General features: G+C 38.3%; 3 protein-coding genes across 3 annotated transcripts in view; 2 read left to right on the top strand and 1 right to left on the bottom strand.

Moving 5' to 3' along the window:
* The first annotated feature begins 1926 nt into the window (after window positions 1-1926).
* On the top strand, window positions 1927-8583 carry LOC139933786 (eukaryotic translation initiation factor 3 subunit K-like). The gene is made up of 7 exons (XM_071927997.1): window positions 1927-2043; window positions 4230-4328; window positions 4785-4905; window positions 5380-5454; window positions 5714-5783; window positions 6165-6368; window positions 7252-8583. The coding sequence occupies exons 1-7, from the start codon at window positions 1988-1990 to the stop codon at window positions 7281-7283; spliced, it is 657 nt and encodes a 218-aa protein (XP_071784098.1). The 5' UTR covers window positions 1927-1987; the 3' UTR covers window positions 7284-8583.
* A 1-nt stretch (window position 8584) lies between these two features.
* Window positions 8585-13962, bottom strand: LOC139933794 (acylphosphatase-1-like). The gene is made up of 4 exons (XM_071928009.1): window positions 13839-13962; window positions 11932-11948; window positions 11191-11300; window positions 8585-9774 (listed from the first exon to the last, which is right to left on the bottom strand). Exons 1-4 carry the CDS (start codon window positions 13912-13914, stop codon window positions 9663-9665), a joined length of 315 nt encoding a protein of 104 aa, XP_071784110.1. The 5' UTR covers window positions 13915-13962; the 3' UTR covers window positions 8585-9662.
* Window positions 13963-14240: 278 nt separating this feature from the next.
* The window catches only part of LOC139933771 (proteasome activator complex subunit 4-like), a 42424-nt gene continuing 30695 nt past the window's right edge, over window positions 14241-25969 (top strand). The window contains exons 1-13 of the mRNA XM_071927977.1: window positions 14241-14550; window positions 16417-16557; window positions 17248-17364; window positions 18249-18293; window positions 19065-19214; window positions 19770-19833; window positions 20967-21041; window positions 21875-21994; window positions 22880-22969; window positions 23272-23330; window positions 23790-23996; window positions 24462-24648; window positions 25721-25875. Of these exons, the coding sequence (XP_071784078.1) occupies window positions 14348-14550; window positions 16417-16557; window positions 17248-17364; window positions 18249-18293; window positions 19065-19214; window positions 19770-19833; window positions 20967-21041; window positions 21875-21994; window positions 22880-22969; window positions 23272-23330; window positions 23790-23996; window positions 24462-24648; window positions 25721-25875 (1613 nt within the window). The 5' untranslated portion in view covers window positions 14241-14347. The remainder of the gene's footprint in view (window positions 14551-16416; window positions 16558-17247; window positions 17365-18248; window positions 18294-19064; window positions 19215-19769; window positions 19834-20966; window positions 21042-21874; window positions 21995-22879; window positions 22970-23271; window positions 23331-23789; window positions 23997-24461; window positions 24649-25720; window positions 25876-25969) is intronic.

Genomic DNA, 25969 nt, shown 5'->3' with positions numbered 1-25969 from the left:
CAAAACCTCCCACCTTGTTATAAATTTTGCAGATGCCTTTGTTTTAGTGTTTTTATCCAAGTTCGTTCAACTCTCATGAGCACGCAATTTTGTAGGAAGAGGTGTTGATCGTAGTCGATATTATTGCAAACGGAAGTCTGGAATATGTGTTAATTCACTGGTATTGTGTTATGGGTATTGTTATTCGATATTTTAGACAAAACAGCGCTGTTGGATATACGACACTATTTAGCGATGTGAAAGGGTTCACGGCTAAAGTATACAATACGAAACATAGCGAAAACTTAGGGATGCGTGACCCATAGTTTAAGATCTGTAAATTACAAAAGGGACGAACATTACATCAGGTGTTCGGATGCTTTGTCCGTGTGCCTGCTCAAGCAATGTGGCACTACTCAAGTCATGGTTGTTAGATCGTGAGAGTGCGGTTCAATTCAACAGCGGGGGGGGGGGGGGGGGTATCGGGCAATGACTTTATGACGTTGTTCTGTTCACCCCCACCCCCCCCCACCGACTCCGCCCAATGCAGTATAATCACTGCCACTAACCTCGCAATGGAACGCCAGAGGCGAGTGGGGGCCTGGCGAGAAAGCACCAGATTGAGTAAAGCCGAACGTAGGTCTACTGCTTGCCAATCTTCCGAACAAAATTAATGTATTTTCATACAAATCTCCTTTATATTCAGCGCCCTTGTTAAACTGTCTCTAATATTGTTATATGATGTGCAGGTAAGAATAGGGCTTCCCAAATAGATCGCCTATCAAGGCGCATAAGGCAAAAGGCGCCTATAGGCCTATGCGCCTATACATCTACATTTTATGCAAACAACTTTGAAGGAATCACTATAGGGCCTATGGGGCGGGTCCAAGCACGTCACGGGGTTAAATTTGGGGGGGGGGGAGGGAGGGCACTCCCATCCACAACCCCTATCAACTGATTCCTCAGTAGTAAAACACGAGAAACCAGTAGTGATAGCGACCTGCTGTGCCGCCGAGAATGGAGGAAACTGGACAACGCAATTTTCAAATTTTTGATGGTAGAAAATGAGAATTTACTTTCAAGTAAAACCTTTTTTTCAAAATCTTCATTTTCTGCTAGCAGAAATTTGGAATTTACTTTTTGCCAGTGACTGGCGTTCGAAAAGTAGACAAACCGAATTTCCAAATTTGGGGACAAGATAACCGTGATCTTGAAATTAAGGTCCAGCCAACCATCATTTGTGTGTGACATTGTTGTGTGATCCCCTTATGGCGAAATTTTTAATTGGGCAAGACATTTTGCAGAAACAATGAGAAAACGTGTAGGCTAAGGTCGAGGACCGAAGTGAAATCCAAATAGTAAAATCCAAAATTCTACTAGCAGAAATTTTGAAATAATGGTTTGGTCCAAAAAGTAAAATCAATAATTCTGCTAGTACAAATTTGGAAAATTGGTTTGGTCCAAAAAGTAAAATTCAAATTTCTGCTCAGTAAGACAGCAGTACAAGTTTGGAAATTTGGGTTTTCTACTTTTCGACCGCCAGTCACTGGCAAAAAATAAATTCAAAATTTCTGCTAGCAGAAAATGAAGATTTTGAAAAAATGTTTTTACTTGAAAGTAAATTCTTTTTTTCTACTCAGTCAAAAAATTGGACATGTACGTTGTCCACTTTACGCCGAGCGAGTGCGAGAGGATTAGGAATGAGGTTGATTTACACGGCCGTGGTCGCATGCAATTATGTCCTCCGGACAGTTTTGCATGCAATCGTGTCCGCCCGGACGCTGCTGCATAATGCAATTGTGTCCGCCCGGACACATTTGCACATGCAGTTGTGTCCGTATTGCATGGCGGACACAATTGCATCTGACACCGGCCCCACACGTCGTACTACTGCTGAGTTCGCGGCGACACACACGTGTAGTGCATTGCAGGGGAAAAGTTAGCTGGTTTCCAAATCCCTGTGTGTTGGCAGGTTGTGTTCGGGAGTAGTACCAGTTCAAATTTCAAGATGGCGTTTGACGAGGCTCGTGCGACAGTGACTTCCATGCTGAAGGGAATTGATAGGTAAACATGCTGTTCTTTGGTTTATGCAGAAGTATTTATTTTCCGTGGGATTCCGCGTATTTCACACTACTGTTACAAATCGCCAGTGTGCCTAAAGATTATTGAATTCATTAACTCTGTTCATTTATTTCAACTGCTTTTGCCGACGAGCTGGATCCAGCTGTGTGGTGTTTTGTTGTGTGTAAACGAATGGGGCGGTTTTGTTGTGTGTAAACGAATGGGGCGACTTTGCTACAGACAGCGGGGGCGACATTTGGCATGGTTGGGGGCGACATTTGGTTGGGGCGACATTTGGTTGGGGGCGACATTGTTTAGGGTGACCATGGAGGAAAGAATAGGAATGTCAGACTGGGGCGACTTTGCAACAACCATGGATGGAGGTAGAAATTCCATGCAACAACCCGGGGCGTTGGTGGTTAGTTGCGATAACGTTACCATCCTCCCGACGACCCCCAGGCCGGAGGGTTACGAGATAGGTTCGAGCGGCAACGGTTAATCTAGTCCAACACGTACAATTTCGACAGCTAGTCACCAGATTTGCCCCATTTTTACCACTTTCAAAAATCATGACACAAATTCTGAGGGTACAAACTTAAAGGAACACGTTGCCTTGGATCGGTCGAGTTGGTCTTTGAAAAGCATTTGTAACCGTTTGTTATAAAAGGCATATGGGTAGAAAGATGTTTTAAAAGTAGAATACAATGATCCACGCAAACATGCCTCAAAACTGCACGGTTTTCCTTCTACCTCGTTGACTAACACAGTCGGCCATTTATGGGAGTTGTGTTTTATTGGCGAGATGATAAACATGATGTGACCAGCATTTATTACCGAATACGCTGGACATTTCAGGGATAACTTTCCATATGGCACACCACTTTTTCACCGATTTTTATAAAAAGCAGGCATGTGAGACTTCCTCTTTTCAGCTGATTTCCTCTTTTGGGGTTTTGATTGTTCTCTTTTTTTCTTCACTTTCTGTGTACAAAAGTATATTATAGGAATATTATCTTTTCCTCTTTTTCTTTCCCGGTTCTCTCTTTTCCCCTTTTTTTTTGATACTCACATGCCTGAAAAAAGGATATCTCATTGAGGTTTAATGAGATACTATATTATTTCATTTTGAATGAATGGTTGGCTTGTGCGTAAAGCGCTCGCCTCTCACCAAGGCAAGGTGACCCCGGTTCGATTCCCGGCCAGGGCCATATGTGAGTTGAGTTGTGCGATGGTTCTCTGCTGTGCCACAAGGGTTTTCCAGATCATCCGGTTTTCCTCCCTCAGGAAAAAATCAAACACTTTCGATCTTGGCTGTGCTCCGTGGCATAATGGGTTGATGTGGCTGGCAGCTGAATGCACCCTTGCATGCCTGCTTCTCGTACATGTTGTAGCTGCGTCCTTCGCAATTCAGCTCTAGCTGCGAGTAAGGACGATTATCCCCCCAAGTTATTATTATTAATATTATTATTATAATAAAAAAGTGGTGGCGCCATACGAAAATTTTTCCCATTTCAGCACCGGTCAGCAAAGATGTTTGTTGGAAGCGAGTAAAATGTGGTTAAATAAAGTAATGTGTTATTCAAGGCCCTATATAATATAGTTATTAGTACAGTACACATCCTGAGTCATGAGTGATAAACGCAATAAAGGATTTCCATATTTAATATTTATGGCGGCACCACTTTTACTTACCATGTTTACTTGGAAGTTGTGTTTTACTCTATCCACGGTGTTCAACTTAAAATTTTAGAATCCATGAAAGATGGTCTTTTGAAACATCAATATTTCAGTCATGACCAAGAATCAAGAATGACCAAAAATGTCTTAGTACTAACCAATTTGTTTAATGAAAAATTTGGGGCCAGATTTTGTATCTTTTTTGTTCTGCCAAAGACAGAACGATTATGAACATCATAACTTATTTCATTTAATTTCATTTGTTGTAAAAAATGTGGGTCTGATAGCTGAGAGAGGAAAAGGAGAAATTTTTTCACACGCACGGTGCGCACCTGGAGTTCTATAAACCAATTTAAATAATTTTTAATTCCACCATAGAGGAATCCTATTTAACCTTTAATATAAACATTGCATTTGCCGGTTACAAAATTTCAGGATTACGCTCTGTCAGGCCTGATCATAATAAATATGTTGTGCCTCTACACTTTTCTCTGTTTGCCTTCTCCTAACAGATACAACCCTGAAAATCTTGGAAAGTTGGAAAGATACGTCGAGATTCAGGCAACAGAGAACAGATACGATCTTGAAGCCAACTTAGCTGTTTTGAAATTGTAAGAAACCTTTCTGCGTCTTGAAAGTTAGTTATGTTTTCCTTAGTGAGATGCTCATGCAAAATCAGAGATCACTCTTTTTCAGTGTGCTCTTTCGTACCTGAGGGTCACATGATAATGCATGCTTTCAAAAATAAGCACCTTTAATTTTGGGAAAAGTCCTTTCTCATGCAAACATTGTATGTATCCATTAGCCTTTTGAGTTATGTTGGACACTATAGGAGTGCATTGTTTGGTTTGGGTGTATACAAACAAGTGTACCTCAAACCTAATGGTATCACATGAGTGGGTCAACCATATCTCAAATGGCCTTTTGACTTTGTTTTGTATAGCTGGGTTATTTTAAGCAAGACACTATTTAAAGTTCAATTTCTAAAGCTTACATTTCACATCAAAGCTGAATTAGGAAAAAGTTACGCGACTAACACAACTAATTTTGTGGGTTTTGTTTACCAGATACCAGTTGAATCCAGGCACATTCAAGGTCAGCACAGCAGCCACAGTCCTCCTAAAGGCACTGACGAACCTTCCCCACACAGACTTCATCCTCTGCAAATGTCTCATAGATGAGATTCATGTATCCTTTACTCAAGCCGGCAAAATCTTTGATGATATTCGCTTTTTCATTGACCTAGCCAATTTTAAATTGGTACTGTTTGATTTGGTCTCAAGATTCAAGTGTCCAATTTTGTTTGGCTGTGTCTCTGTGTGTAGTGTGACTGCATAAATGTGATGGTAGTCTTTGTTGTGTCGCTACTTTGCATGCTACAATACAGACAAGAACTATCGAGTCAAGAAATCTAAATTCGAATTGTACATTACGCACAAGAAAAGTCAGTTAATGTCTTTAAGTACTGAGACTCACTGAGTCTCACAGACCAGTTGTTATTTTTTACATCATTCCTAATCCTAACTCATCAATTTGTTTGGTTTGATCAGTCAGATATGATACCCACCTCATGAAGTTAAAATAATTTATTTATTCTAATAAAATTCCTTCTGTCGTCTAATGAATTTGATGACTTTCCTTGACAATCTTGAATTCCTTCAGCAACAAGAACCTCCTCTGGTTACCATCATGTATCTTGCGAACCTTTTGGAAACCTGTGAATTCAAGAGCTTCTGGGTAAGTCAAGAATGTTAGCTATAAACCTTATACACCTGACCTCATTAGAGTAGGGTGCCTTGGAGTAGAGGTCAAAATAGGTTTCATCGGCTGATTCTTACACAGTGTTGCGTTTTTGCATTGTTTCTTCATCGTTAATACATCTTGACTTGTGTGATGGTGTCAATGTTTCAGGTTTTTTGTATCAATTGTGCGTGAATTTACGTTTGTTTATGGTTTTGAAATACTTACTGTTTTTTTATTTTTTATTTATTTTCAGAGCGAGTGTGATGGAGCAACGAGTACACTGTTTGCAGGAATAACAGGATTTAAAGATTCCATTAGAAAATGTGAGTGAAGGCTTGATTTGTTTATGCTAACCCAATCACTTTTATTTTTTTTGCATGGGTTTCCCAAAACTTGGTTTTTCTATCGCCCGCCGGCAAATCAACCAGAATTCTTGATCGCCTGCAGGTTGTCGCAATGCAACCAATACATATACTGTGTTCAGCTTGCAAAATGAGTACCTTTTTTTAAAATTGACATAACTTCTCTTTCTTAGGAATGATAAATTTTCTTCTTTTTTTCTTTGTAATAAGCAGGAAAGAGTGATTGATGCTTTACTGAACTTTTGAGTGTCATGTTTGTTTTGAAAAACATCACCAATCCCAGTCAACTTTGGCTCACCCTGTAGTATAATATTTACTGGTTTTTGTCTTCCCCTCTTGCAGATATTTGTCACATTTTACGAATCACATACCAAACAATTGATAGGCAGCAGTTGGGAGATTTACTAGGTTACCTGAGCGACCAGGAGCTGAACCAATGGATGAACAAGTATGGCTGGAAGCCGTTAGATGGAAACCGAGTCTTTATCAGCCAACAAGAAGAGAGTATTAAAACTAAGAACATCACAGAGAAGATTAGCTTTGAAAGTAAGTACATGTTAATATTTGGTTTTGCAGTAAAGCCATGTGATTGTGTCTACTTTGGTCTGTCAGTTGTTCTCGTAAGAATTTGTGTAGCTAATATTCTACCACTGCGCAGACATTGGCTTGACTTTTGTAGGACTACTGGCCATCCCTATGTCTGGGTGAACGAAAGCAAGTGATGAACAATGGGTGCGTTCGTTTAACTTTCCTGGGTCGACCCCGGTCTGCCCCCGGTACATTCGGATAGCTTTGGTGTCATTCCAGGGGCTCACCCGGGTCAGCCCCAAGTGCCCTGCTTGTGGAGTGGGACACTTGGGGCTGACCTGAGGTGCATGCTGTCACCACGAGAGGGCGAGTGTGATCGTTCGTTTAGCTCTTGTCAGGGGCTCACCCGAGTGAGCACTGCGGGGTCCACCAGGGAAGCTTATCCAACGCACCCGTAGTAATGATACTCAGTGGAACAAGTTGCATAAAGCAAATGACAAGGATTCTATCCCATACTCTGATAACTTGGCCTCCCAAACTTAAATCAAAAAAACGGGACTGCTCAGCATTGTTGAAGCTAGACTAATTTTAGGGGTGGGCTCTAAATCTACCAGGGGTGAGCAGATCAACAAAATTATTCATGTTTAGATAAGGGGCCATCGTTGCTGTTGTGCAATGGGGGGGAAATCTGTGCTGAGCAGGACAATATATGAGTGCTGGGTGAATTTTTTTAGTTCTGGGCAGGCCCGCCAAGCACCTCCCACCATGGCTACAAGTCTCAGATATTTGACTATTCATTGTTTTTAATCTCTGGGGCATTTTTCAGTACCTTTTGAAAATACTGGAGGGGAAACAAAATAGTCTGTTAAAAGTGTTTGTATTCTATGCTTCTTTGCTGCAGGTGTTGCTTCAGTAATGAAATTGTCCCAGTGAAACCAGCCAAGAACAGGATGCAGATGAGAACTACACATGATCTGCAGGCAACCTCACGGATTTTAGCCATTTACATAGTACAGTTGGAACTGAACCCAAACAACTACATCGCTAACTCCAAGTGGAAAGATTAGTACCTGTTTATTATTGTACATCCTGGAGCAGTAATGGAACCTCTGTGATATTCAGATCTTGTCTGAATTTCATTGAACTTGTGGTTTTTACAACTCCACTATTTTGATGTCCTTGCATCTATTTTTTTAATATTCCAACCACCCTCTGTCTCTCCCAACAAAAGTTGGCTGAAGTAGTTAGCCTCAACAGATTTTCTGAGGTAGTTAGCCTTATCATTTTTTTTATCCCCACTTTTAGCATTTTCACTTGTCCCTATCCTCTTATTATGTTCTGTATGCATGTTGTAATTGATGTCAACTTAAAGTGGCCCTACATGACCAGCCTGTACATGGCCAGCCTGTACATGGCCTTTTACATGTTAATACTGCAACATAACTTTTACATGTAGTTCAAGTACCACCGTGTTGAGATCACCAATATACCTTTGTCATGGTGTGGTCATCTTGATTTTCCCCTATTCAAATCAATGTAACCAAACCGAGGCTTGAAGGGCAAATAGTCTGGGCCCTTTTTTAAAAATGAATGTCAGCATTCATTTATTACTGTTATCAGAAACAAGGAACATGACCAACAATGGTGACAGCGTGATAAAGGTCTATAGAGGGCAGTGTTGGAGCATATGGTACACGAGTTTAATACATTCAGTGGGCCAGCTAACCAGTGTTTAAAGAGAGTTAATATTGATGTGAAGTACATGTAGCTAAGCTAGAATAACCACTAGTTGTAGATCTGAATCATTTTAAGCCAAGGATACATTTATGTTGATCCTTCTCAGATGACTTCCGGTCATGCTGGAGTAATTACACAGGCAAGTCATGCACATTTCTTTTTAGTATACATGTAAATCTATGAACATGTGCTTGAAACCCATCGGTTGATGACACTACATGTATGTATCATTCCTGTAGTACTCCAGCCATCATCCCAGATTGCTACAGATATGTGGCATCAGTGAGAAAAGTCTATTCACCCTGTTCAACAGGGCCCAATTTCATAAAGCTGTCAAGTAAAAAATTCTGCCGAGCAAGTTTCAAAAAAACTAAACTACATGGACTATCACGGTGCCTGTAATAGTTAACATTCAATGTGTTTCTTTTTGAAGATTTATGTTATCATTTATGTATCAGACTGTAAACAAGGAAAATAAAACACAAAACAACATGGACTTCTGTCTGGATTGCTCGTTTATTTCCATGACTCTCATGAAAGCACAAAAGACCTTTTTGTTGAAGTAATCATGCCACTGTCATAGGGTAAAACAATGTAGAATGAAACAATGGAAACCGTACGTTTATGTATGCAAGGTAAACAAGATGAGCCAATGTGGGACTTTTGGGACACTAGATGGTAGCAGACTTCAGGTTATGTGTGCAAGCTCAAAACTATGTTAAAATTAATAATTGTTGAAATTTTACTGGTTAATCTGCTGCCAACTAGCATTCCAAAGTCTCCCATTAGCAGCCTTCTTTTAACCTCTAGCCAAGGTTGCCTAACTTACATGACATCATATGCATAAGATCTATAATAGCTACTGCAGGTCGGAAGCCAAGGCTGTAGTTGACCCCACAAAATTAGAATTACAAATAAGAATTAAACTTTGTTTTATCACACAATGTGGACATTAAAACTGACCTTGATCCAAATAGTACTGACACTTAAACTTAATTTTTTTACCAAATATAATTTTTTTATAATCTATCTTCGAGCATCGCACGCAAATGAAAAATGTTGCTTGTCTGGAATACTTCATTCGGTGTGAATACAAAACCCAGATGCCTTTGTTTACAAATCCCACAGGCACTTCCATTTAGTTCTATCTATGGTGTATGCCAATTTGCACAACTGATTGAAACCCAACGATGTCAAGTATTCAAAGTGTGATTTGTCAACGAGGCTAAAAAGTGATCGCTTGTCAGTTGACCTGATGTATAAATGGTGTCTACGACACAAAATCTGAACCATTTATAGAAAAACACCTTAGTCATACTTTCTTGCATTTCTAAGGAAGTTTCAATAGCGCCCTCTGCAGACACAATATACAGCATTGTGTGTGCCTCATATTATTAAAATATGAAATAAATAGTATTAAATTGTAGTTGGGATAAAACATACATGTAGTTTACACAGAATTGTTCACTGCAGCCACACAACACCAACACACAGTAACCAGCATCCATATTCATATTAAAAATAATATTTACACTTTCATTTACAAATGTAGGAAAAAACAGTAATCTCTTTTCATCATATGATGTCAAATTGTGTGTAGACGAGTTGATCAATTGGTTTCTCATTCTTGAACACTGCCCGTTTGACAACCGAGCGTGGACTGCCTTTTGTGCGAAGCCAAGTCTTCCTAGAAAAGGTTTTGAAAGAAAGAAGGGTTAACAACGCTGGTCTAATGAAGGACATCAGATGTAAACCTAAACCCTTGGAAAAGAAAGTTAGTAAATGCGCTGTGTACAAATGTTGTACCTCCATGATATGAAATAGGCGTCATAGGCCTACAGGTAGCTCACCTTGTTGGGCTGTTATGGCTCTCTTATAAAGACCTGGACACTTGGTAATTGTCAAAGATTAGTCTTTACAGTTGGTGTATCTCAACATATGCATAAAATAACAAACCTGTGAAAATTTTAGCCCAACTAGTCGTCTAAGTTGAGAGATATTAAAGGAACACGTTGCCTTGGATCGGTCGAGTTGGTCTTTGAAAAGCGTTTGTAACCGTTTTTTTATAAAATGCATATGGGTAGAAAGATGTTGTAAAAGTAGAGTAAAATGATCCACACAAACATGCCTCGAAATTGCGTGGTTTTCCTTTAACCTTGTTGACTAACACGTCGGCCATTTATGGGGGTCAAAATTTTGACTCCCATAAATGGCCGACCATGGTAGAAGGAAAACCACGCAATTTCGAGGCAAACTTGTGTGGATCATTGTATTCTACTTTTAAAACATCTTTCCAACCATATGCATTTTATAAAAAACGGTTACAAACGCTTTTGTTTTGACCAACTCGTCCGATTCAAGGCAACGTGTTCCTTTAATGGAAACAAAGAACATCCTTGTCGCACCACGGTCACACAAAGTTGTTTGCTTTCAGATGCTTGATTTTGATACCTCAAATCCAAGGTCTCAAAATCAAATTCGTGGAAAACAACTTCTTCTCGAAAACTCTGTCACTTCAGAGGGAGCTGTTTCTCACAATGTTGTATACTATCAACCTCTCCCCATTACTCGTAATAAAGAAAGGTTTTATGATAGTAATCATTTTGAGTAATTACCAATAGTGTCCACTGTCTTTAGCATCAGTCTTGGGCTGTGATTAGACTGATGTTAAAAGAGAGCCATTACAGCCCAACAAGGTTGGCTAGTCTACAAGATGATTGAAGAAAATACAAAACTTGCCACACCATAAAAACTCTTCCATAGCCATTTTTGTTAAACCAACATTCATTTAATAGTAAACTAGGCTTCTTAAAATTTGGCTCTTCAGACTATAAATTTATATGTTCTTTTTTTTGCGTTTTATTAAAAAATTATACTCTCAATTAATTCAAGCTTCACAATCAGAAAGGCACATCTTAACAAATATCGTTTGTTTGACACAAACGCTTTATAAAAAAGAGCTGAGACAATCAAAACCCTCCATCCTCCCTACGACAATTGGAAGGTTGGAAGGTTATGACATTTGCAGCTCTTTGAAACTAGTAAAGGACAGCTCTCAACTTGACGTGGTGACACTAGGAGGGTCAACAGAAAATATACTCACAGCAGGCTTATCTTGTCTTTTGATCCTTGAGCTTGTCCAACTACGGTGTTTGTCTTTGTGTTCTTGACCCAGCCTACAAGGCCATGCTCGATAGCTTTCTTTTTAGTATACTAAAATAAGAAACAAAAATTGATTTGAACTTCTTCTTTCGATTGTTCTCTGCACAAAGGTGAACATTGAACAAAATTAAAATGGTAGTTTGATGACTTCAAGCCACTTGATTCACTCAATCACTGTATCCTCGTCGAGCTCTCTGATCCGGGTCCATCTGAGTCCCTGCTCTCCTTTTGATGGTCTGAAAATACTCCTAAAACTATCAGGGAGGTGATAGGGGAATGAAACCTCACAGTTCTAGGAGTAGTCTGAAGTCAGGGCAGTCATGAATGATGTGACTGATGGTTTGTGGGCGGATAGTTTGTGTACTTAATTACACAAAAGAAGGCAACTTGTTTTAAACTGGATGAATTTAGGTCCATAAATTGACAATATTTGATGGTCAAGCAAAACAAAATTCTTCTCGGATTTTGACACATCTATTCTAAAACAATTTAAGGGACTCTAACCAAAATTAAATCCAAAGAAAACTATATCAATTAATGAGGCTCTTACTTAGTATCGATATGTAAACAAAATATACACAAAAAAAGGTAAACAAACCTTCAAAAACATTTGTTTAAAATAATGTTTAAAATAGTGATATTAAAATAATAATAATATTTAAATAATAATGTATAAACTTACCTTTCGGAAGAACACACCTGTAAATATACAACACAAAACACAAATAAGTGAGGAATACTAGTTGATTGATTTATTGATTGAGTGTTGATAGCCCCAAAACACAATGTTTTAAAACACTACATCATCTATCTGCACGATATCCACCACAGCAGTTATAATGATAATCATACATCTCATCATGATCTCATTCATTAAAGGAACACGTTGCCTTGGATCGGACGAGTTGGTCAAAACAAAAGCGTTTGTAACCGTTTTTTATAAAATGCATATGGTTGGAAAGATGTTTTAAAAGTAGAATACAATGAACCACACAAGTTTGCCTCGAAATTGCGTGGTTTTCCTTTTACTTTGCGAACTAACATGGTCGGCCATTTATGGGAGTCAAAATTTTGACCCCCATAAATGGCCGACGTGTTAGTCGACGAGGTAAAAGGAAAACCACGCAATTTCGAGGCATGTTTGTGTGGATCATTGTATTCTACTTTTACAACATCTTTCTACCCATATGCATTTTATAAAAAACGGTTACAAACGCTTTTCAGAGACCAACTCGACCGATCCAAGGCAACGTGTTCCTTTAAAAACTAAAAAAGTATTGACTATTTATTGCATAATAATTTTATGTGTCAATGGGAGATCATTGTGGATAACTTTCCGTATGGCGCCACCACTTTTTCACTCATTTTTACAAAAAGGGATATATCAATCAGGTAAATTAGTTAGAATTAGATACAGTCATTTGACCAGTTCGGGATCATTGACCAGTTCGGGATCACTTCAACTTTGCAATAACCAAATAGTTATATCACTTCTCATTATTACCAATTTCTGTTGATAAATGTGAAGATTAACACCCATTAAACCAACAAACCCAAAATAAGGTGCCAAACATCATCAGCAAATAAATTATGGCTGTTTTCCTGAAGGTTGTCTGCGAAATTTATCATTTTTTTGTTTAAAAATGTTGGTTGAAAAACACTGTTAAAACTTCTTACCTTTAGAATTGGAGTGCCGGGGCAAAAAATATTTATGTAAAATGATAAAAATGTGTAAAAAAACATTCCTGTAAGTACTGTGCAGACATCTTGTTTTTTTGAGGAGACGAAGTTACCAAAATCTTCTTTAGGGGGGCAACTTACCCTTGACCAGTTCGAGATCACTCAACATCTCATTGCGTCAAATGGTGCCGCACTAACTTACTAAGTATGGTAAAATCATACTACTGCAGTAGAATGTTTATTCAGATGATTTTGAGAAACATTACTTCAACAAATTCTTTTAGATTTTTTTTTTTTGAGAAATTTAAACTTGGAGGGGTCGATAATGCTTTTTAGGTTCGCTTCACTTTTTCATTTGCCTTTGCTGTTGTTTTGTGGTTTTGTCACTGGGTTTTTTGCGCTGCTATTGAAGACACTTGCATGACATTCACTAAACAAATGAAGTCCAAGTCCATGCCAACACACCTCTGAAGTTTCGTGTCCTTGAGAGACAGTTTTATGAATGGGAGTATGGGTTTGCAACAAAGGGCACTCTACTGATTCAGAATAGATTCAACTGATCCTGAACTGGTCAAACAGGTGACAATACTTTTCTTAAAGCCTCTTCAAAAGAACTAATCTTTTTGTGTCAGTGAATACTTGGTGAGTTTTATGTCATGTTTAGGTAAACTGATAAACTTTTTTGTTTAAAATATCAAAGAGATTGTAACAAAAAACAATGTGAATTCAAAAAGTGATCCAGAACTGGTCAAACGACTGTACTATATTATTTCATATCGATATAGTATCTAATTTACCTGATTGATATATCCCTTTTTGTAAAAATGAGTGAAAAAGTGGTGGCGCCATACGGAAAGTTATCCACAATGATCTTAATAAGGTTACTCGTTTTGGACATTTAATATTTACCTTGAACTATACCAAAAACCTCAAACTCAACTGAAACCAACGCAGACGACGCAGCTTTCACCACATTAGCAGCCATTTTGTTTTAAAGCCTGGTACACGGCCGGCTCTAGATGTGTATGTGAGAATGTTGAGGGCATTACACCGCGAGTCCGGTACCTGTCGTGTATTATATATCGGGCTAAACTATTCAAATGGGAGGGGGATCAGTAGAAATAAATAAATAATAATATAGTCTATATAAAGTAGATTTACCTGAAAAGTAAATATTATTTAGTAAATTTCACAATTGCTTCTTTGGCATGTCTTCAAATGCTCGTTTCTTAAATACTAAAATATGATGTTTCCCTTGCACCCTGTTTAATAACATGAGAAGAGCACATTGAACAGTCCAACATGGCGGCTTTCTATCGAGAAGTAGAATCTGCCTCTTCACGGTGATATTTTTATTTTGAGTGGTTTTCTGGAAAGGTGGAATTTAAGTGCTGGTTGAATTCTAATCATTAAGAACGATGGATGCAGAGGAGGACAGAACACGACAGCTTGGTTTCAAGCCTCAGAAAGAAATTGTGTATAATAAACTTCTTCCGTATGCCGAGGATTTGGACGAGGAGTCCACTAAGCAGTTGGCGGAAATCAAGGGGAACCTGGGCCGTGCTGTCCGGTTGAGGGAACTCCGGCCTGGTGCGCTGTATTGGACTTCAAGGCTCAACTCGTAAGACCCTGGCCTTGGGAATCAATTATCATACGTAACACCAGTTTTAATACTAAAACAAAGGGATGATTTGATGTTATTTAATGCCTGGCTAGCACAAAAATGTGATCACATTTTAACATTTTACAGATTTTGTTTGATTGATCAATCAAGTCTAGCTAGCCCACCTTGACCTTTACCTTGTTCGTTGAGCTGTTAATGAGACCGATGTTAAAAGCGGAATGGTGACAGTGATGAGACCGATGTTAAAAGCGGAATGGTGACAGTGATGAGACTGATGTTAAAAGCGGAGCCATTAACAGCTCAACAAGGGGGCTAAAGTCTAGCATGTCTAGTCGGCCCAAAAACAAGCATGACAAGGGGTAGTTGCGATAACGTAACCCTCCTGCCGACGGCGGAGCCGGAGGGTTACGAGCCGCTTCAATGGATTCAGGGCGAAATGGTCAAACACGTACAATTTCGACAGCTAGTCAGCAGATTTGCTCCATTTTTACCACTTTTGAAAATCATGACACAAATTCTAGAAACACAAACTTGATCCTCAATGTCTAATGAATCCTACAATAACACACAAAACACCATTGAGGATCTAATTTGAAGAAAAGGCACAAAAGACCCAGGTTGAAAATTCGAACCTGAGGGGGGCGGAGCTTCGACCGTGTGTGCACGTCACCGGGGGGGTCAACGACTCAGCGCTGCGTGTGGTGCATTGTGTATCCCGGTAACTGTGTAGCCGTAGTCTTGATCCAAGACCATTGATGTTGCGCGGTCACACACAACCAACGTTCCGATCTATGCACGGCGAAAACTGTACACGCTTGTTATAACCGAACGTTAGCGGGCGCTCTGTTTCTCTGATTTCCGCATCTCACCGCGTGTACAAGACTACTGCTGCACATTTGCAGGGATACAGAATGCACCCCACACACGCAGCGAGTCCATGACGCGCACAAACAGCCGAAGCTCTGCCCCCCTCAGGTTCGAATTTTCAACCTGGGTCTTTCGCTCAGGAATCTGGTAAGTTTTTGTGACTTTTATTTCCTCAATGGTGTTTTGAGTGATATTGTTAGACATTGAGGATCAAGTTCGTGTTTCTAGAATTTCTGTCATGATTTTTAAAAGTGGTAAAAATGGAGCGAATCTGCTGACTAGCTGTCAAAATTGTACGTGTTTGACCATTTCGCCCTGAATCCATTGAAGCGGCTCGTAACCCTCCGGCTACGCCGTCGGCAGGAGGGTTAGGTTATCGCAACTAGACAAGGGGAAGAACAGAACCAGAACAGCAGAAGTCTTAAAAAGAACAAGAGTTAGCGCCTATCATCATATGGAAGGGGTGTGGGCGGGGCCTTGGCGTCGATGACGATGTTATGTAATTGAAAATTCAGCTGCATTATAGTAATATCTTATGTGAGACTGAACTTAAGGATTTAAATTAAAAACATTTTGACATCGGTAGTTAGTTAAGTATGCGGTCAAACACAGACAGATGTCAAATTTTAATAAAAAGGGTACAGACAGTGCAGCGCCTTAGTAACCGAATAAAGAATACTACTTACACCCAGAAATGGGGGCTCTGAACTTGTTTTTAAAAAAATTGACAAATTGACATTTGCATTTCCATACCTTTTTTATAATATTTTTTCAAAAATGCAAATGGCAATTTTTTTTTTATTCGTACAGAGCCACAGATAATACTGGGTCTACCCTACTACTACCTGGGGCTGTCACTGGAATTTGTTTGCGAATCAGCTGCAGCAATCAACCTCATTACAATTTGCCAGACCTGAATGTACATAAATATGATTATTGTGTAGGTGCATTGGTTATTTGTTTAACTTTTTTTCTTTGAAACTTACATTTCTGCAGGTACATCAATTTGTATGGACATAAATTCTCCAAGGAAGATCATGTGATACTGATCAAGCTGCTCTTTGAGCTCATTATTATGCCAGATTTGGAGCTTGCACTTCTCGACAAATTCGCTCGCTCCCTGACTTGGCTTCTGAAGTAAGTTCAATTACAAAAAGGAAGTATTGGTTTTGAAGTAGAAGTACTCAGTACTCGTACTGGAGTACTGGATTGATGGTGTTTGTACGTGTACTGGACGTAACGTACTCATACTAAAAATCCGTACTCAGAGTTCATACTCGATACTTGGTTTAAAAAAAATCTGAACACAAAATGAAACCCATGTGGTCTATACTCAACTGGAAATGTAAAAGGTTTTGCCATTGTAGGGGATCGTTTTGCTGAACTCGATACATATTTGGGTTAAAAAACAAAAATTGGATTTACAATGTTTTAAATCAAAAGATAATCTCATACTTTTGTGAAGAGTACAATTGTTAAATGGTAAAAAATAAAAACTTCTTTCAGAGTTTATGAAGAATACAGATAGAGAAACTGCCAATGAAAAAGTAAACAAACTTTCTGAGCTTTTTGTGCATTTTTTGGGATGTTATTAGATGACTTAAAAAAGTTGTCAAAAATACATTTTAAGTTATGACGTACAGTTTCACAAGGTCTAACTAACTCTCACTGACTCTCACTGAACACACTCATTAACTTAACAAATTAACCTCCAATAACCAGAGTAGGAAAACATGATTTTATTGGATATAATTTTCCCTCTCATTTTTACTTAGCATATGAGCTGGCCTATTATCACAAAAAATACATTTCTTTATTTCAATTTAGAAAGAGTAAGCTGCTTTCAAGAGATGATCTGGTGTTGCCATGGAAACCTTTATACCAATTGTTGGAGCGAATCTTGTGTTCACAGTATGAGATTTTGGGTCTGGAGTGGACCCCAAGGTAAAGGGTATACTATTGATAAAGAATTGATAATACATAGATCCCATTTGACTCCACACAGTGTTGTGTAATGTCAACTATCTGCACTTTGTTATTGATTGTATTGTACAGCTATGTGTAAATACCTTGTGCAGCATGCTTCGTCATCACTCGGCAAACACTTAACATGTACGTCCATGGCTGCCTCGTCCTCAAATTGTAATGGGGGCGCTCTCTTGGAGTCGCTGTCATCACCTGTTCTCTTTTAATCGCTGCTCTTCTCAGCTCTCCTACACTTCTACCGCTCCACTTTGTCACATTGCCTCAAAATGTACCTGTAGGCAGACCATCTGTAACTGCTTGAGTTTTGTCAAATTCGTTGCATGATTGATGAACCACTTGGCTAAAAAGCAAAAACATTAAAAAGTTGACGTAGCTCAAAGCCAAAGAAAACATCTCTAAAGATGGGGTTTATTAGGAGCTATCTCATTGTAACTTGAATATGTTTTGTGGTAATTAAAGTAATACAATGTAAGTTTATCTAAACCTTGCATTATTGCATAATATCTATTGAACTCCCCTGCTGTGAATTAAAGAAGTACCCTCTTCCAATCTCTGTTTTCACTGAAATTTAGTGAAATTTTAAAACAAAATGTGACATCAAGCATGCTTAGTATGGTTTAGTCAAATCAATCTCATTACTATCTACAAGGTCTGTGGTTGAGATACTGTATATTTAAAATAGACCACGAATAAAAAGTACTATCAAAATGTAGGTTTTAAAACTAATTTTATCATATTTTCCCCTATATTTTACTGATCAGGCTAACTTGGTTAAAGCCACTCCAATTGTTATGTTTAACTATCTTACCAAGATCTTTTATTTTTTTTATATATTATATTAGGACCTTGGAAGGAAGCTTAAAGAGTGTGGTCAAGCTTTCCAGACCGTAAGTATCAACAATAAATACATCAGAAGCCTATCATTTTTAACTATTGTTTCCAAGTTTGTCACTTTCCACAACATAGTTTTCTAAACTTGAGGGAGTTTGCCTTGCTACCACATTGCCCTCCTTAATGCCTCATCACTGAAATGAGTTCGCATACAGGATGTGCCAATTTAAAATATAGTTCCTGGTTGGTCATAAATGAAGGTTTTTCTAATGCTGATGTGAAAGTGGAATGTTATTATTTCTGCTGTGTAAATGTTGATCTGGTTGGTTTAACTTATAAAGCATTTTGCTGAAGGTGGATTTGTATAAAATTGTTTACCATAAAGCAAATTTGTGTGCTTACTATATGACAAAAAGTGTTAAATCAGCAGTGAATTTTCCCAAAAGATCAAGAAGTATGGAAGGCACCTTTGCATTTTCAAAGTGGTCTTGCATTTGTGTCACTTAACCAGGCCTGGATTTACACAGGCCACTGTGGCCACAGCCTCAATTGCTCAGCCTTTGGTCCTTTGAAGCCTCTTCATTTTTTCCCATAGACTTTAATATTTTCCAATGGAAGTTTTCTGTAAAGCCCTTGCCCTCTCACAATTTGTGTCCTGTTTCTAAAGCAGGGAAACCAGCATTGCAAAACAACGCAGTTCTGTTACCTACGTAACACATCAGATCTTGCTGATTCCATGCGCACATGAGTCAATGTGTCTTGCTTCTTTTTAGTTTTTCCCTTGAAGAGTTTTTTTTTAATGTATGGCTTTTTTTTGGGTCCATCAGATATTTCTCAGTTGAAAGTACTCAAGAGATGCTGGATGAATGGAGGCCTCTTCTTTGTCCCTTTGATGAGATGATGAGTAAAGGAATAAGTTGCTTGGAGCTGTTCCTCCCTACACTCCTACCCCCTGAACATCACCAGTTTGGTTTCAAGTAAGTCTGAAAATGTTAAATATCCTTGGCTATATTTCACAGAGCGTTCAGATTGATCTGGAAGTGCGGAGCCATCTTAGACGAGAAGTAAAGTGTGATGTTGCGATGCAAATCACTATGGTAACAATGGCAACTCGTCTTCAGATGAATCTTAGTGTCGTGCGAAATCGAGACTGGGCATGCTCAGTGTTTAATATATTTTTAGGGGGGTCATTGGTTTGAATCCCAACCAAGTAGTATGTCTGGGTTTTTTTCTCCTACAAGCCTCTGGGGTAAGCACAAAGTATACAGTGCTTATCACCAAATAAATATTAAAATATATAAAAGCAATGGTAACAATATTGGCATACAAAAAACGGGAAAACATTTTACATTTAAGTTGAGTGTGGTGGCCATTTGCTCTCTTTTTTGTAGCAGTCATTTATTTTTTTTTTAAATGCGTCTCTTCCAAAAGCATGTGATAAATAACCCACTTGACTGGTTATCAGATGTTTTCTCTTGTCAAAGCAGTTTCCATGTTGGTTGATTGTAAGAATGTTCTTTTTTTTTTACCAGGTTGTGGCTTGATGAGATGATTGGTATATGGGATTCTCAACACAATTGTTTTTCATGGGAAGAAGTAAGTAATGATGTCTGATTCTTGATCATAGACTAGTATTTCATTCAATACTTGAATGCCAGTGGCATTGGACTTGAAGGCTTCCAAGTCATAGTTATTTAGTTAACTTTTTATATTCCAGGCATGTGCCATAAGCCTTTTTGAGGTATGGCGGACACAATGCTACAACACTGTAAAGTTGTGGTAAATTTGTACGTAATGACCATAGAAATAGAATGTATGTTATTCAGTGAAGTGAGCATTTTAGGCGACGTGGCGTTTACACGTAAACCTAATGACCACCAACATGGTGAGCGCGGGTTGAGCGTGGCATCAGTTGCGGCGTGTGACGCGCGCGTATCACAGCCGCCATACCTCAAAAATGCTTATTGGCTTATTGTCCGTAATGTTTTGTTTTGTTATTCCTTTATTTTGTTCGTTCTTTTGTTATGCCGAATAATAATAAGAAATAATACTAATAATAATAGTTATGAGGCAGTCAGCCTGGAGGTATCCCAAATCAACCAACGTCAATCTTACCCCAAAAAGTCGGTTGTTTTGAGATTCTGTGCAGGTATACAAAGACTTGAGTTTGGGGGTCCGGGGTTTACAGGACTGCAGGGCTTGAAGGTCAGAAGGTCAGAATTATAACTGAACCTGAATCCTTTGATTTAGAAGACAATAATCAACATAGAAAATTAAGTATTTTATTAAAGAAGCTTTATCTTTCTATTTTGACTCTATAAAAGACCCTGGACACTATTGGTAATTGTCAAAGATCAGTCTTCTCACTTGGTGTATCTCAACATATGCACAAAATAACAAACCTGTGAAAATCTGAGCTCAATTGGTCGTTGAAGGTGCGGGATAGTAATTAAAGAAAAAACACCTTTGTCACGTGAAGTTGTGTGCTTTCAGATGCTTGATTTCGAGACCTCAAAATCAAATTCATGGAAAATTACTTCTTTCTCGAAAACTCAGTACTTCAGAGGGAGCCGTTTCTGATAATGTTTTATACTATGAACAGCTCCCGATTAGTCATTACCATGTAAAGTTTTATGCTAATAATTATTTTGAGTAATTACCAATAGTGTCCACTGCCTTTAAATGTAATGTTGTTTTTATCCTTGAATGTAATATCGTGTTTCTAATAGACACTGGTCGAGCTCTTCGCAAGGGTTGCTAATGACAACATTGGATACATTGACTGGGGACCCTTCATGGCAAAGGTACGTACTCTCTGTTCTTCAACAAAGTCTTTGGGGGTTGAACTCCTGGTCCAATGTCTTCGGTCAGTTTTGTCAAATTTGATTAAAAGGCTTGAGAAATGATGACTAACATACTGCCTGAAATGGCAAGAGCAAGAAAAACACGGAAACTCCAGGGTCTGTATGGAGTTGGTCAGTTGTTACAGTTTCCATTAAGGCCTTGTCAAATGAGGCAATTAACAGGCAAACAGCTCCAGGCAATCTCCAATAAGAAAATGTATTCATATTTAAGTTTCCTCATAATTTTTACTATGGATAAACAACTGCTAGCAGAGCGTCTCTTGTGTTTCTGCAGTGTCCTCTTTATAAGCAGTTGCCTGAAAAAAGGTTGGCCTGTGTGACATGGTTTTTACACTTTACACCATTACACCCATAGAGGTCTAGTCCAATACCTTGGTCGCGTAATGAACATTTCATTACATATTTTGTAAAATGAAATTGTTTTTATTCTCGAGCATGTTCACTTGAGAGACAATTTTCCCAAATCAGCACAATTAGCAATGTTTTTTTTTCAAAAAGCCTTGGTCTTAAAAGGGGTTTTAAAATAAGCGGATTCAAACTCACTTTTTCAGAGCAGGCCGTCATAGGAAACTATTTTTAAAAATGATTGACTGCAGCTATACTAAATGAACATTTGGATTAAAAATTACATTTAAGTTTTCTTTAAAGTTAAGATTTAATAAATTATGTGTAAACAAAAATAACAAACTATCAACTCTCTCGATAAGGATTCCTCGGTGACTTCGTATTTTTTGATGTTTTTGATATTTTTGTTTATACTTTTTCATCTTCAGATTTTCACGCGTTTCATGCGTGGCTTTAATTTGCCAGTTGGATCCAAGAAGCGCATCGTTGGTAGTGCAAGCAAAGGGTATGACATCCAGGTTGCCTCTTGTTGGATCGTATCAATGATGGTAGGCCAAGGATTTTGGTATAATTTCTTAAGATTTGTGGCTGCTTTGAATGGAGCCCCCTGGTGTATACAATGCATTTTATACAATGATATGTTTTAGGCATCTGACCAGGGCCCATTTTCATTGAGCTGCGTAAGCAAAAAAATATTGCTTAACAATTTCTGCCTAGCCAAAATGAGCAGGATACCAGTCACAAATTGTACATAAGTGACATGGTAGTTTGGCTGGTAACCTTACTCTGGTAAGCATAGTTTTGGTTAGCTTAGCTAATTTTTGTGCTTAAGCAGCTCTGTGAAATAATGCCCTGATCAACCGATGTGAAGTCTGCAGTTTGTCAAACATAAAAAAAAAGTGGCTTGCACGATTTGCCTCAAACAGACACACAGATATCTACACACAACGTTCACAAGGTTCTATTTCTATGAGTGCAGCAGACTTAACACTAACAATATTGTGACTGATGGACTTGGCATGAAACATTGCGGTTGTACAGTGGGAATACAAAGGAAACAAAATTTCATTCAACATTTCCTGGAATCTATGAATTTGAAAAAAGGTGTAGCAGAATATGAAGGTGTTCAACATGGTCTTAGTGCCTAGATACATATGAGGCATGCCAATGGAAAGTCAGGCATTATATTGTTCCTACTTGAGTATGATTTATGATTTTTTGCCCTTGGGAAAAATCTGGAAAAAAAACTGTGATTAAATAGTCTATTACATCATACACCACATGTACATTAAAGGTCAGCCCTTGTACTATATATAATTTCCCTATAGTTCTAAGGACCAAATATCATGCCTGAATGTACTCCTGTGTTTAATGAGGAGGAATGATGGTACATACATTAACACAACCCCTTTTTGCGTTGCTATTTAAATCAGGGGAACACCAAGCTATGTCAGGAGCACCTTACAAACTTCTTCAATGCTGTGGAGTCCTATTTCCATCCATCAAATATTGGCAAGTACACGGTAAGAAAGCCATACATTTCCTACTGCAACACTGTTTAATGTCGCTTCATCCACAGAGTCGAGGGTTGGATACATGGTCATGTTGGCCTGGTTTAGTTGTGTTTCTTCATGCCTCCTTGGTTGGATTTCACAAAGAGTTAAGACGGACGAGTTACTTTCTTCACTTGGAATGTCTGTGTTTGTGTGTTCACATGTAGCAGACCTATATCCATAGTAACAGCAATACATTTTGTTGTCATTTCGAACTAAAGGTCCTGCATGATTTGGAGATAACTTTGACAATTTTTTACTCTCTTTTTTAGATGAAGTTACAGCGGCTTCTGTCGGCTCTTCCTAATGCATTCACAAGAAGATTACGAAGGTATTGCCTTAAGAATATGTCTTACTGACATACGGGTAGAAATTTCAAATAATACCTTTACTTTATGGGTGTTTTAAAGACAGTGGACACTATTGGTAATTACTCAAAATAATTATTATCATAAAACCTTTCGTGATTACGAGTAATAGGGAGAGGTTGGTAGTATAAGTCATTGTGAGAAACAGTGCCCTCTGAAGTGACGTAGTTTTCGAGAGGGGTAATTTTGCATGATTTTGATTTTGATACCTCTGATTTAGAATTTGAGGGTTCGAAATCAAGCATCTTAAAGCACACAACTCAGTGTGACAAGGGTGTTTTTTTCTTTTATTACTACTCGCAACTTCAACGACCGATTAAGCTCAAATTTTCACAGGTTTTTTATTTCATGCATATGTGACCCGCTGACACCCTTTAAGAAATTAGGCCCATTCAGTCTATTTTTTTTTTCACACATTATAGAGAGCGATTCAAGAAACCATCGTGGAAGCATCCCATCCCAGATTCTCATAAATTAAGCGAGGATGACATCACATCGTTCGTCGAGTGTCTCAAAGCGGCCGTGTTTCTCTCAATGTACAGCAAGATGGGAAGCATGGATGCTGCGATAGCTCTGCAACAAATGGCACAGGTCAGACCAGAGCTGGTCCTCCCGCAGCTATTAGAGAAGTTAGTATGAATGACAAGTTTTCTTTTGACCCAGTGGTCATTAATTATTTTCTTGAGCCGTTCTTGATTGACTTTGACTTAAATAAAAGTACTTAATTGGTGTATTATCTCCTTTTTTGACCAATATGAAATTGAATGTTGATTGAATGTCAAATGGGTTCTTTCAAATTAAATCTGAAATTTTCCCCTCAAATTTATTCATTTGAGAATTGTTGTATTCTTGAAAATAAAGTTAGTTGTTGCAAACTACTTACCAACCAAAATGACCTATGGTATAAATGCAAACATATTTTACTTCCTCACCTTTCGACCCTAGCAGAGTCTTTCTTGAAGGCAAAAAGACAACACAACACACATAGTGTGATGGAAGCAGTCAACTTGACTAAAAAATGACTCTGCTAGGGTCGAAACGTCAGTCCATTTTGACAATTTTTTTTTCATGTATTCTCAATTGGCTACTTTCAGGACGTACACAGCTCTTGATACACTAATTGAGCCTCACCAGCTGGTAGCTACAGTCAGCTGTATGGTCTCTGTCTCCAAGAGTCTACTCACTAGTAGCAAGCTCTACCCTGAGGGACCCAGTCATCTCCTTCCCATCCTTAGTGCCATGCTACCTGGTATCGACCCTAATGATTTCTCAAAGTGTATGGTGAGTTTTTGAGCTTTGAGTTTCTCAATTTTAAGACAATTGTATGAAGTCCCAGTAAGTGTTGCTCATTTCTTTGGTGAAGTGCTCCACATGTTGTATAATATATAGTTACACCTTTTGTTATCTTTGTGTTGTGGGACCTTTGCTTTATTATCAATTGCCATAAACATGGGTAGGTGGTCACAGAAATTGTGAAAGATGTTAAAGGATTTGGGTACTTTTTTTTAACTTACACAAGTTGAAGTAAATGATGGTAGAAAGCTTCCCTGAAAGGATTTGGGTACTTTTTGTAACACAAAACACAATGTCCACAGATTAACATTAAACTACACCATTTGAAGATAATGATAGTAGAAAGCGTACCTTAAATACTAGTTGCTGAGGTGCTGTAGTTTTTGAGAAATGAGTAAAATAATGTCATGAAAATACGTTTTTACTTGATAAAATCATTTTCGTCTCATGATCACTGAGACGAAAATTATTTTCATTCCATTGTTTTACTCATTTTTTAAAAGCTACGGTACTTCAGCAAGTAATATTTTCACGAAAGCTTTCCACTATCGTTATCTTCAAACTGTGTAAGTTTAATGTAAATCTGTGGACATTGTGTTGAGGTGTTGTAGTTGTTGAGAAATTTGTAGAACAAGTCACAAAAATAGTTTCCGTCTCATGAGTTACATGTATGGTAAACTAACTGGTAAATACATTTTAAACTGAGACGAAAATTATTTATTTGACTCTATTTCTTAAAAAATACTGCACCCCAGCCAGTAATACTTTAAGGGAAGCTTTCTACTACTATTGTCTTCAAAATATGTAAATTTAATGTAAATCTGTGGACATTGTGTTTTTTGTGTTACAAAAATTACAGGACCCTTGAAGTTTGCAAAGAATATTATTTAGTTTTACACATATACCAATGTACACTCAGCACTTTCCCAAGTCCTATTAAATAGATCCATTTCATATCAATCAGAAGTATGACTCGGATATTGTTTGTGCACTTTTCTTTAGCCTAACACTTGAAGACAATCTGATTATTCCTATTTAACTTGTTGTCTGTGTACTATAGATAACGTTTCAGACCATCTCAACATTTGTCTCTTTGGTGCCGTTGGTGGATTGTTCTGAAGCTCCCTTAGTGAGGAATGATCTCACTGAGCAGGAGAGAGATCTGTGCTCAGCAACGGCAGGATTTGAAGACTTTATACTCATGTTTATGGATCGGTAAGAGATGGGTTATGTACTCTGAAAAGGGTGCTTGAAAAGTACGGACCATATTATTTGACATCAGACAATCATTCTCCTAATATGGTGTGTC

This window comes from Asterias amurensis, chromosome 1, assembly GCF_032118995.1.
Source record: "Asterias amurensis chromosome 1, ASM3211899v1".
Lineage (NCBI taxonomy): Eukaryota > Metazoa > Echinodermata > Asteroidea > Forcipulatida > Asteriidae > Asterias > Asterias amurensis.
Note: the sequence above shows the minus strand (reverse complement) of the source record. Positions and strands in the feature narration are given on the sequence as shown.

Coding starts and splice junctions, on each gene's coding strand:
- LOC139933786 (XM_071927997.1), top strand. CDS start 1,988: ATGGCGTTTGACGAGGCTCGTGCGACAGTGACTTCCATGCTGAAGGGA. Junction 2,044..4,229: donor ATGCTGAAGGGAATTGATAG/GTAAACATGCTG, acceptor TTCTCCTAACAG/ATACAACCCTGAAAATCTTG. Junction 5,455..5,713: donor GTGAATTCAAGAGCTTCTGG/GTAAGTCAAGAA, acceptor ATTTATTTTCAG/AGCGAGTGTGATGGAGCAAC.
- LOC139933794 (XM_071928009.1), bottom strand. CDS start 13,914: ATGGCTGCTAATGTGGTGAAAGCTGCGTCGTCTGCGTTGGTTTCAGTT. Junction 9,775..11,190: donor AAAGACAAGATAAGCCTGCT/GTGAGTATATTT, acceptor AACCTTTTCTAG/GAAGACTTGGCTTCGCACAA.